The following is a 12,286-nucleotide window of genomic DNA, read 5'->3' on the forward strand; positions in this document are numbered from 1 at the left end:
CATAAAGCCAGGTGGAGTCTCTTCTAGTGTCAGCTCACTCAGTGATACTGCTCAGAGATTGAAAGGATCAGCCAGGTGAGCCATGTAGCTCTCATCCATTATGCATCTCCCAGAGACTTGTTTCAGTGATTTGGTCAGAGAGTGAGTGTGACCCAGATGAGTTGATGTCTTGGAGACACCAGCACTTCTTACCAGAGCTACAGTGGGGCAAAAAAGTATTTAGTCAGCCACCAATTGTGCAAGTTCTCCCATTTAAAAAGATGAGAGAGGCCTGTAATTTTCATCATAGGTATACCTCAACTATGAGAGACAAAATGAGAAAAAAAAAATCCAGAAAATCACATTGTCTGATTTTTAAAGAATTTATTTGCAAATCATGGTGGAAAATAAGTATTTGGTCAATATCAAAAGTTCATCTCAATACTTTGTTATATATCCTTTGTTGGCAATGACAGAGGTCAAACATTTTCTGTAAGTCTTCACAAGGTTTTCACACACTGTTGCTGGTATTTTGGCCCATTCCTCCATGCAGATCTCCTCTAGAGCAGTGATGTTTTGGGGCTGTCGCTGGGCAACACGGACTTTCAACTCCCTCCAAAGGTTTTCCATGGGGTTGAGATCTGGAGACTGGCTAGGCCACTCCAGGACCTTGAAATGCTTCTTACCAAGCCACTCCTTCGTTGCCCGGGCGGTGTGTTTGGGATCATTGTCATGCTGAAAGACCCAGCCACGTTTCATCTTCAATGTCCTTGCTGATGGAAGGAGGTGTTCACTCAAAATCTCACGATACATGGTCCCATTCATTCTTTCCTTTACACGGATCAGTCGTCCTGGTCCCTTTGCAGAAAAACAGCCCCAAAGCATGATGTTTCCACCCCCATGCTTCACAGTAGGTATGGTGTTCTTTGGATGCAACTCAGCATTCTCTCTCCTCCAAACACGAGTTGAGTTTAGACCAAAACGTTCTACTTTGGTTTCATCTGACCATATGACATTCTCCCAATCCTCTTCTGGATCATCCAAATGCTCTCTAGCAAACTTCAGACGGGCCCAGACATGCACTGGCTTAAGCAGGGGGACACATCTGGCACTGCAGGATTTGAGTCCCTGGCGGCATAGTGTGTTACTGATGGTAGCCTTTGTTCCTTTGGTCCCAGCTCTCTGCAGGTCATTCACTAGGTCCCCCCATGTGGTTCTGGGATTTTTGCTCACCATTCTTGTGATCATTTTGACCCCACGGGGTGAGATCTTGCATGGAGCCCCAGATCGAGGGAGATTATCAGTGGTCTTATATGTCTTCAATTTCCAATTATTGCTCCCACAGTTGATTTCTTCACACCAAGCTGCTTGCCTATTGCAGATTCAGTCTTCCCAGCCTGGTGCAGGTCTACAATTTTGTTTCTGGTGTCCTTCGACAGCTCTTTGGTCTTGGCCATAGTGGAGTTTGGAGTGTGACTGTTTGAGGTTGTGGACGGGTGTCTTTTATACTGATAACAAGGTCAAACAGGTACCATTACTACAGGTAACGAGTGGAGGACAGAGGAGCCTCTTAAAGAAGTAGTTACAGGTCTGTGAGAGCCAGACATCTTGCTTGATTGTAGGTGACCAAATACTTATTTTCCACCATGATTTGCAAATAAATTCTTTAAAAATCAGACAATGTGATTTTCTGGATTTTTTTTTCTCATTTTGTCTCTCATAGTTGAGGTATACCTATGATGAAAATTACAGGCCTCTCTCATCTTTTTAAGTGGGAGAACTTGCACAATTGGTGGCTGACTAAATACTTTTTTGCCCCAGTGTATATGTAGGCAGTGAGCAGGCTGCTGCCAGTGGTCTATGGAGAGAGGTAAGAGGCTAATCCTCAGTCTCTCATTCAGTGACAGGTCAGGGAAGTCCAGCAAGGGGATATTTACCTTAAGGACAGCTAATTGCTCCCCCAAGTCAGCCCTAAGGCATCAGCAATGGAATGTCACCATGTTGTCCGCTCTAAGAACACCCTCTTGCTTGGGATATTGGTTGGTGGGCAGGAGATCTACCGCTGGGCAACTATTGCCAGGGCTGGCCAGATCTTGCCATTAGTTGTCTCAAACATGAGCAGACCCATCTTTTTACTTTTCACTGGCTTGCTCAGTAGCATAAAACAGAGCATTCCCACAGCTATGGCTGCTTCAGTGGGGTTTTTTATAGGGGGTATAATGTATGTGGGATTAATATTAGGGTAGCCCTAAACTGGGAATTGGTGGTGGGGGGCCTTAGTGGCAAGTCTCTTTTTAAAACAGAAAAAGGACTCTATTTAATGTGTGTGTGTGTGTGTGTGTGTGTGTGTGTGTATAAATGTCTAACAAACAGCAGTACTATCAGTGCCAGTATATATACACACAACACTAATTAGACTAATTTCCTCAAATAAGCAAGCAGGCCTTATTTGGGAGAAAATGTTATTTTATACTCAGATGGACTAATTTGAAAAGCAAGAGAAGGGTCGGGGAGAAATCCCTTTTTTCTGATTGTTACTATCACTTGCTACATTGAATCAAAACTGAAACTAAAAACCCCCATAACCTGAAATAAAAAGGGATTGGGGATTGTAGATTGCCTCAGAGGGTAGCAACCAGATGCTTTCCAGCAGAAGCACCAATCCTGCAATGAATAAAGGACCCCCCCACAGCAATTACTTCCACAGATGCTTGTAGTCCATTAGCAGTTAGGTCTAGAACAGCTTGCTCTGTGTCACGTGTTCCTGAAATGTCAGCTGCAGAATGCCACCCAGATCACCCTCCATGCACTCTAAGCCGAAAGCAGTGGATATGTAAGAGTCCCTTCTGCAGTACTGATCCAGACAACATTCAAAGGATAACAACCCAGTTGCAAGGAACAAGACAATTTCCAGTCAGAGAAGCTAAATCAGAGCACTGAAAACACTTCTACCCCGAACAACTGCACTGAGGCATATCCAAACAAAACAGCTTCGTTTCAGGCCACATCCAGAATAAAACATTCAGAATATTATTGTTTCAGTTTGGGCACAAACCAGCTGTTCTGTGCACATTTGTAAACTGGATATTTTGCATATCCCTATTTTATAATGTGTGTTAAGTGAACACTAACCATAGGGGTCAATGGTAATGCCAAAAAAGTTTTAAAGAGAGATTATCCCAACCTGAAGAATGTATCAGGTAGTTCACCCTGCACAGAAGATGTGTTGATTTAATGAGTAATTATGACTGCCTTAAGCCCACCTTGACTACTCTTGCCTCATGAATTTGTACAAATTCTAGTGCAGATTAATTTCCATATAACTCAGAAATGTCTTTCTTATAAATTATATAAGGTTCTCTTCAATTTTGTTGACCTATTGTCAGAATAAGAGAGACGGTTTGGTATAATGGTTAAGGCACTGGGCTAGAAACCAGGAGACCATGAATTCTAGTCCTGCCTTAGGCACAAAGCCAGCTGAGTGACCTTGGGCCGGTCACTCTCTCTCAGCCCTAGGAAGCAGGCAATGGTAAACCACTTCTGAAAAATCTTGACAAGAAAACTGCAGGGACTTGTCCAGTTAGGTCACCAGGAGTCAATGCTGACTAAAAGGCAGATAAATAAATAATAAATAAATAAATAATTGTCAGAATGACATCAGTCAGCAAAATGAAGTCCCCCATTTCTCAGTATTTGTACCTTTTGAAACCTTCCATTTGGGATATAAAGGAGGGAGAGCTAATAGATGTCTATTTGCTTAACATTGGATGTTGCCCAAAATACAGCTATGGGAACAATGGCACACATTTATGCAACTTTTCTTCCTATCAAATGATAAAATGTTTTTGTTAAGAATGTGATGGTGCATTTTTTTATTCTTAAATAACTAGGTTCCATTTTCCTTTTGTAGGTATGTTGCATGCCCATAAAAATATCCAACAGTACTTAATCAAATTATCTTTCCCTCCTTGACATGTAAAAACTGCCAATGTTGTGGATGATAATTGCTTGAAAAAGGTCAAAATATCCTTCCTATATATACATCCAGATCTCATCTCTGCTTAGTTAAGTCGCCCAGAGTTCCCCCACTGGGGGGAGATGGGCGGTTGAAAAATTTAATAAATAAATAAAATAAATAAGTAACAAGCACTTTCATGAATGTAATAGCTGCTTCCTGACTTTCTTTTGGTAAGTGAGATCTGTTTATGGAAAAGGGAGAAAAGTAAACTCTGTTGACTCATATTTTACTCCACGTGTAAGTATTGTGTTTATGCAGGAAGAGAACATCATGTCTCTATTTCAAACATTTTAAAATTTATTCTCCAGATTTGTTTTTAGTTCAGAATATTATTTGCTGGAAGTCGAGTGGCATCATCATCATCATCATCATCATCATCATCATCATCATCATCATTATTATTATTATTATTATTATTATTATTATTATTATTATTCACTGTGAAAAGTTGCATTATTTTTGTACAGTAATACTGATATTTTAGGGTATGTTATCCCTGCATTAATTTTGCAATATCAGGTTTACATTATAGCCTCCAATGTGATGCAGTTTCGATCCATGAATGAGTATATTGGTAATTGGTTTTCTATTTTTATTGCATAGGGGTGGACACAAAGTTGAAGTTTACACTTGAGCCATCATTAGGTCAGAATGGTTTTCAACAGGTAACTGATTTTTATTTATTGAAATAAGTTGTCCTACAAAAAAAGCTTCTTAGTAGTTCAAGTAAAGTCATTTATTAAATAATAAGTTTAAATAATTTTCCAAGTGCATGGACAAATAATAATTTTAAAATTGCATTAATTAATTAAGGCTGGGATGTATTTTATTATCCAAAAGAGCTGAGCTGCCACTGCATTTGTTCCACCTGTAGTTTGATTTTTTTTCTTTTTCAGTGGGAATTAATTGTTTCAACAGCAAAGAAACTCAAAGTATTAAAGTCAGTTGCGTATTCTTGTAATTCCTATATAAATGAATTACATAGCACTTTTTTCTTCTGTTTTGCAGTTGTATTTAAGTATTTTGTGGCCAGTTTATGATAAATATTTCCTCTGTAATATTAAAATATTGTATGTTGAATTGTGTTTCCAAATTGGAATAATTTAACACTGTATGGGTGGTTGTTTTTAGTGGCATGATGCTCTCAAAGCAGTGGCTAGGCTGTCAACAGGAATTCCAAAAGAGTGGAGAAGAAAGGTAAGTAAAACTCCGTTCTTCATAAAATGCATAGTGATCAGCATTATGTGAAGCTCTGGACTGAGGATAAACAGCTGCTGTTTATCCCAGCAGTAAAAACCTGCATGTATTTAATGCTACTGGCTAGGCACCAGTAAAAAGTTCTAATTAAGCAAGATCCTTTTTGGAAAGATACTGGAATTATGAATAACAAATAGACTGGAAAAGGATTTTCCTTATGTTGAAGCAATGGAAAGATAATTAAGAAAGTCTAATTAAGCAGACTCATTGTTATAGTATTATCTCTATTGGGAAATGTACAAATACTAAAATAATCACCTGCTAATAAACTTACACGTTTCCCTATGTACAGATATTTCCTAGCTATGAAGTTAGTTGTTTTCTTTTTGAAAAGCATATGGAGCTTACTTTAATTTAGCAGAGTTTTTCATTACGTATATTGTCTATAATTGTAAACTTCATTGTGTAAAATAAACAGAGTAAGGAAGTAGATATAGAAAACAATACCACTTAAAAAGTTGTAAGTATTTCTGTGTAGGACATGTGTGAAAGCTTCCTAGTTAGCATGCTTGGAATAATTTAGACATTGCGGCCATCCAATATACTTAGGCTTTGCTGGTACAAATGTTATTCCTATGGGGGAAAATCACATATCTTTGTCAAGTAGCTACTTAATCAGACTATCCAGCTTCCAAAGAGTCCCTGAAATGCATAAACATTTCTTTGCAATATAAGTTTCTAATAATGGTCTGTGGAATTCTGAATGCCTGCCTAATATAATAAGACTGATAAATACCATTTTTGTGTATGGGTTGGTAGGTTTTCTTTTTTCTTTTTTGTCTTCCATTTTATATTTGTCTTATCACCCCCGAATTCTGTCTACCTATGAAAAATGGATTTAGATTTAGATGACAGTAGTTATGATTAAATTGTAGTCAAAAAGACGAAGGCTTGAATGGCATAAGCTGATAGCTGAATTTCAAATTTTCATACTATACTATTTTTAATGTTACTGAATATGCTACACAGAAATCTATTCTGGAAAGGGACTTGTCTATTAAGAATTTTTGGAATGAGCCTGGTACCATATGTTACATGTAGGTGAGCTATAATTTTTAGGGCTGTGTAAATGTTTGGTTCAGAGATTTAATGGAAAGACAATTCTTTTGAATTATCAAACTGATTTCCTAAATCAGTTGCCAGTTTCAGTTGTCAGTCTAATTCAGAAAGTTGATTCATCATACACATTGATTCAATCTGGACCAGTTTGGACAAATTTTGCACACACTTCATATCAAACAACAGTTCATATTGAATTGACTGAATGAAATCAGTTCAGCAGTCTGAATGTACAATTCGGATGGGACTGAGGAGAATTCACACATCTGTATTCAACTATGCATGCATAGTGGTGTGTGTGTTGTGTGTGTGTGTGTATTCAAATGTACACTTGCTTGTAATTTTTTCAGTGGTACAAGTACATAAATATTTGCGATGCTGGCAGTAATTAACTAAAAGTCATGCCTACTTGCTATAATCATTTTTCCAATAACTATAGCTCAGTTTAGCTTATAGTCATAATATAAATAGGCCAAATCTGAGTGGGTGCAGCACATGGGCATGCTGTACCTGTAATGCGCCCATCTAATTTGGCTTCCCCCCACAAGGATTTTGCACATAAAGCACAAAGTCTAAAGAGTTGCCAAGTCTCCATGCTGTAGATTTTCAGGATTCCTGGCCACATTCTGATGGGGCAAAGCATATTCTGCCTCTTCCTTCATTCTAGCATAAGCAAGTGAACAGATTTATGTTTCTATGTTATATACAATCAATGGCAACATATTAAATATGCAGGATATTTTTGCACAGAGGTAAAATAAACCCATTTAAAGTAGAGCTGAGATGGTTTTTGGTATATCTTTTAAGGTTTGGCTCACCCTGGCAGATCACTATTTAAAGAGTATAGCAATTGACTGGGATAAAACGATGCGTTTCACTTTCAATGACCGAAGTAATCCTGATGATGATTCCATGGGTATTCAGATTGTAAAGGTATTTAAAAGCTTATTAATTTACTTATCAATTTCTTTACATTCATAACATAACAAAAGAAGAAAGCATATCTGCTTATGTGCTAAGCGTTCTATATATTATAGTAATCAATAAAGAAATTAAGATTTCTCACTATTGTCTCAGTTTGATCATGGTGTCCCAACTTGATTTCCTTTTTTGTGTAGTTTAGCTTCTTTTATTTTTGTACTGCTAGTAGCACACTTAATTTTTCATTTTGTACTGGTTTACTTTGCTTAAAGAGTTTACAGTTTCAGCAGTGTAATATATTGTTCGGTATTTGTTTGATGTTTTCCATTAATTACACTGGGGTCCAATCTCTTTCTTAAAATTGTGCTATAAAAGCTAGGATTGTAATGCAACAATTGTTCCTTGCCTAAAGTTGGATTTATACCAAGTGTTCCACTGTTTTAACTAGAAAACAAGACCACCAAAATGTATTGGCTAGCTTAACAATTTTCAGTTTATCATGTCCTGAAACAGTATCAATCACTAGCATCAGAGTAAAGGTTAAAAAAGAGAGGGAAAATTGAAGACCAGTTCAGCAGAAAGAAGAGAAAGAATCCGTTTTTCATGTGACAGTTCCTACATTACTGTTAATGTATATTGATTGGTTGTAATTACTTCTTGAGGTGTTGATTATTTGCTGCTTGAACATAACAGTGCAAAGATGGGTGTCTCATGCGCTTCAATTCCAATCCACAGTAAAAAGTCAGTTGAGTTCAGAAAGTAAAAATATTGAGATGTAATTTATACTTGTATTTAAAGAAATGTGAAAGTCATATGCAAAGGTTTTACTGTTTCTCTCCCATCCCCACTTAGGATCTTCATCGAACTGGGTGCAGTTCTTATTGTGGCCAAGAGGCAGAACAAGACAGAGTGGTATTGAAAAGAGTGTTATTGGCTTATGCCAGGTGGAACAAATCTGTAGGTTATTGTCAAGGTTTTAACATCCTTGCTGCTCTCATCCTGGAAGTAATGGAGGGCAATGAGGGAGATGCTTTAAAAGTGAGTATATCTATTGACCAGATTTTTATCCATATCTAGTTTTGCTGACTATAAATATACCATGGTATAGAAACAAGGCCCCTAAAGGCTAAATGAGGATGTACAGGTATGAGAATCAGTTATGATTCTAACTTATGTTTATACAAAGACCACTACTTGAATGATAAATTTTCCTTAAACTCACTTTCTGCTTGCTTTTCAGATAATGATTTACTTAATTGATAAAGTGCTACCTGATAGCTACTTTGTCAATAATCTTAAAGCACTGTCTGTTGACATGGCAGTGTTCCGAGACCTTCTAAGAATGAAACTTCCTGAGTTGTCCCAGCATCTGGATACTCTCCAAAGAGCTGCCAACAAGGAAAGTGGAGGTATGCAATTGCCATGCAAGTATTTTCTCCTTTGTTTTTTCTTTATTGCTTAGAAATAAATTTCCTTACTCTTAACATAAAGTAAAAATGTAAAATTACTGGGTTAAAACTGTAAGTGCTGTTTAAAATTAGAAAGTGTTTGAGATAATATCACTAAACAGGAATCTATGAAACCAGATATGCAGATTAATGGTACCAGGAATCTTAGGTGATAGTCTCTTGATTCATATACAATAGCTTTTTCTGAAGTAATAGATAATAGACCCCTTTACTCTCCCAGCTCTAAATATGATTATTCTTTCTGGATCAGTTCTAATAATAATCCAGTGTCAAAAACAATTATAGTTTGGATAAGTTGATAAACAAATGTTAGAGACATTTGTATCGTGAGATGCATGGCATACAAGTTTGATTTGTAAATAAATAAATAATATAGTGGGCAATTACAGATTTGAAGGACTGTGCTATTAAAGTATTACCCAGGGAAGCCCTGAGATTTTCTGCATCAGGTGAAGCTTCTACATTTTTAAATAATAAAGATAAGAGCAGAGCAGTGCATGTAAATATTTAACAAAAGTATTATTATGGGACTTTGAAAATTTTTTTTACTTACTTTTGCTTTTACTTTTACCTTTTACTTTTACCTTTTACAGTGATACCTCGGGATACGAACGCCTCTGCTTGCGAATTTTTCGGGTTACGACCAGCTCTGGCCCCAAAATTTTACCTCGGTTTGCGAACTCCGCCTCGGGGTACGAGCCATTTTCCGCCCGTGCCACGTGGTCCGTGGCCATTTTCTGCCCGTGCCATGTGGTCCACGGCCATTTTTCCGCCCGTGCCACGTGGTCCGCGGCTGTTTTTCCGGCCCTGCCGCGTGGTCCGCGGCCGTTTTCGCGCCGGGCCGGGCTGTTTTCGTGCCGGGCCGTTTTCGCGCCGCGCCGGGCCGTTTTCACGCCGCGCCGCGCTGCACCCGGCCGTTTTCGCGCCGCACCACGCCGCGCCCGGCCGCTTTCCGTGTGGTCCGTGGACGCCAGAACGGATTAACGGTAATTACATTGAACCTTATGGGAAATTGCCTCGGGTTGCGACCAAATTCGGGCGGAGGGCGAAACGGATTAACCGGATTTACATTGAACCCTATGGGGAAATTTCCTTCGGGTTACGACCAACTCGGGATACGCCCAGAGTCACGGAACGGATTAAGTTCGTATCCCGAGGTACCACTGTACTTTTACTTTGAGATCTCAGGTGGTCACCTGTTAAAGTATCAATCAGGTCTCACCCAGCTTAGCTTTTCTGAGATCAGTTTGGTCATGTGCTAACTTTTGTTAAAAGGGAGTCAGTATCTTATAAACTAAACAATGGCATTATTATCTACAACATATTAACCATTGCTTTTAGCTTTTTGAGCTTGTATGAAACTGAAATTGAACACAATGGTATAATTTGAGTACATCTGTATTCTACCCATTTTTGTATTAGGTTATGCAGAGGGAACAGCAGGCAATGATTTCCCTGTTCTTTTTCTGTTTCAGGTGGGTATGAACCCCCACTTACAAATGTCTTCACTATGCAGTGGTTCCTGACCCTGTTTGCTACCTGCCTTCCTAACCATACAGTTTTAAAAATTTGGGATTCTGTATTCTTTGAGGGGTCAGAAATTATACTGAGAGTAGCATTGGCTATTTGGGCAAAACTAGAAGAGTAAGTATATTTCAGTCTATGTCTAAAAATAAACCATTGTTTTGAGAAAATGCTGTGTGAAATGGTATTTAAGTACAGGCAGTCCTCTACTTATGAACTTTCAAGTTGCAAACTTTCGCCGATACGAAGAAGATGGACCTGGAAGTTGGGAGAAGGCAAGAAAGGGTTAGTTTCTGGGGTGCTGCAAGCTAACCCTTTCCCGCTTTCTCCTGCCTTCTGGGAGGTTGGAGATTTGCATTGGAGTTTACAGCGCACGTTGGAGGCTGCAATCTTCAGCCTTCCTCCTGCAAGGGCCAGCAGTTTCCAACACAAGCTGCAGAGTGCATGCTGTGCCTGCGCTTGTCCCACTGCTTCCTCCAGTCCTGCCGCCACCTTGAACAGCACCTCCCGCACAGCCGTCCCCTTCACCCAGGGAGCCACCCCTGCCTCTCCTGGCAATAGAGCATGTCGCACCCCACCAGCTTATTCCACTGTGCTCTCCACAGTCTGCATGCTATTGTTTCTCACATTGGCAGTAGAAGACAGGGCTCTCTGCCCACACTGCTGCCCTGCCGCCTCCTCTTTTTTTTCTTTTTTCTTTACAGTACTTTTTGCTTGGTTGGACTTACAAACAAAACGGACTTATGAACAGCCTCTTGAAATGTAACCTGTTCATAAGTAGGGAACTGTCTGTACTGAAAATTATTATTATGCACCTTCACTTTTCCCTTATAGCATAAAGTTTTGTTTCTGTTTCGTTTTGTTCCATTTCTGTATTTCATCACACCAATACAATATCCTTGTTACAGTAAGGTTATGTTCACTTGCTCTTGGAGAAGGCAGTTGTTGGGTTGGGGCCTAAAACCTTTGCCTCAAGTTGACTCTGTTCAGTGGCTATAATACTAGATAATTATGAGATGCTTTACTATGTACATGAGAGACTGTGAGGTCTACATTAAGATTAGGGTGGTGATTTATATTTATATGCCACCTTTCCTATAGGAATCAAGATGGGGTACTTCCTCTCCAATTTACGTTCACAACACCTGGTGAGATTGGTTAGCCTAAATCAGTGTTTCTCAACCTTGGCCACTTAAGCGGTGTGGACTTCAACTCCCAGAATTCCCCAGCCAGCCATGTTCACACCCCTTAAAGTGGCCAAGGTTGAGAAACACTGGCCTAAATGATAGAATCAGGCCAAAAATCACCCAAGAATCTTCATGGCCGGCTGAGGAATTATTGTTCTTCCAGACCTAGTTCAACATTTTAATCACCAACTTAAGTCTAGCAGCCAGAGTCAGATTAGGCAAACACACACAAAGAACTAAATAACCAATACCTAGCTGAAGAATTCACACAATTCACACAAACAAAAGAAGTCCTGATTTTCTCCCAAGTACTCTTTTCTAGCAACTTACTTTAGAATGATAAAATTTTCTCACAGAGATCTGCCACTAGATCATGATGCTTTGTCTGCTCCTGGTATACATCATTCTTGTAGTCTATATATTACAACATCTGCTATAGAGATCAAGCTTCATATTTTGTGATTTCAGGAACATAGTAGCAAGAAAGGGGAATTCCAAATCCATCATCTGAACAATGATGATGCTTGTGGGAACTGATAGAGCAGAGATGTACGTACACTATATTTGAAACCCACATTGAAAGCTTAAAAAGTACTCTTCTAATCTAAAAGGCAATTTATATTCCACAAAAATAAAAATATGTACTGATGCCAATAGTCCAGCACCAACTGTCAGAACAATGAATTTTAAGTACTTGTAGCAAAAACTTCAATAATCATTTCCATGTTAAATGTTGGAAGTTGAAAAAGCTTTCTAAGTATTGTGACTACATTTGGAATTTTTTTTTCTTCTGTTAGGGCCACTTGAAACAATTTTATTGCTCTTGTCAGTTACACTAAAAACTCTTGAAGTAATTTTTGTCAGTGACTTCA

At 38.8% G+C, this 12,286-nt stretch overlaps 1 protein-coding gene across 4 annotated transcripts in view; it reads left to right on the forward strand.

Moving 5' to 3' along the window:
• The window catches only part of TBC1D30 (TBC1 domain family member 30), a 66,851-nt gene that overhangs the window by 27,362 nt on the left and 27,203 nt on the right, over positions 1-12,286 (forward strand). For all 4 annotated transcript variants that reach the window (XM_088141785.1, XM_088141784.1, XM_088141786.1 and 1 more), the window contains 6 exons: positions 4,601-4,662; positions 5,129-5,194; positions 7,121-7,246; positions 8,087-8,272; positions 8,475-8,643; positions 10,179-10,347. In XM_088141785.1, the coding sequence (XP_087997911.1) occupies positions 4,601-4,662; positions 5,129-5,194; positions 7,121-7,246; positions 8,087-8,272; positions 8,475-8,643; positions 10,179-10,347 (778 nt within the window). The remainder of the gene's footprint in view (positions 1-4,600; positions 4,663-5,128; positions 5,195-7,120; positions 7,247-8,086; positions 8,273-8,474; positions 8,644-10,178; positions 10,348-12,286) is intronic.

The sequence above is a fragment of the Python bivittatus genome, unplaced genomic scaffold (genome assembly GCF_059951505.1).
Source record: "Python bivittatus isolate LINGU-HERP-01145 unplaced genomic scaffold, Pbiv_v1 ctg000330_np1212, whole genome shotgun sequence".
Taxonomy (NCBI): domain Eukaryota; kingdom Metazoa; phylum Chordata; class Lepidosauria; order Squamata; family Pythonidae; genus Python; species Python bivittatus.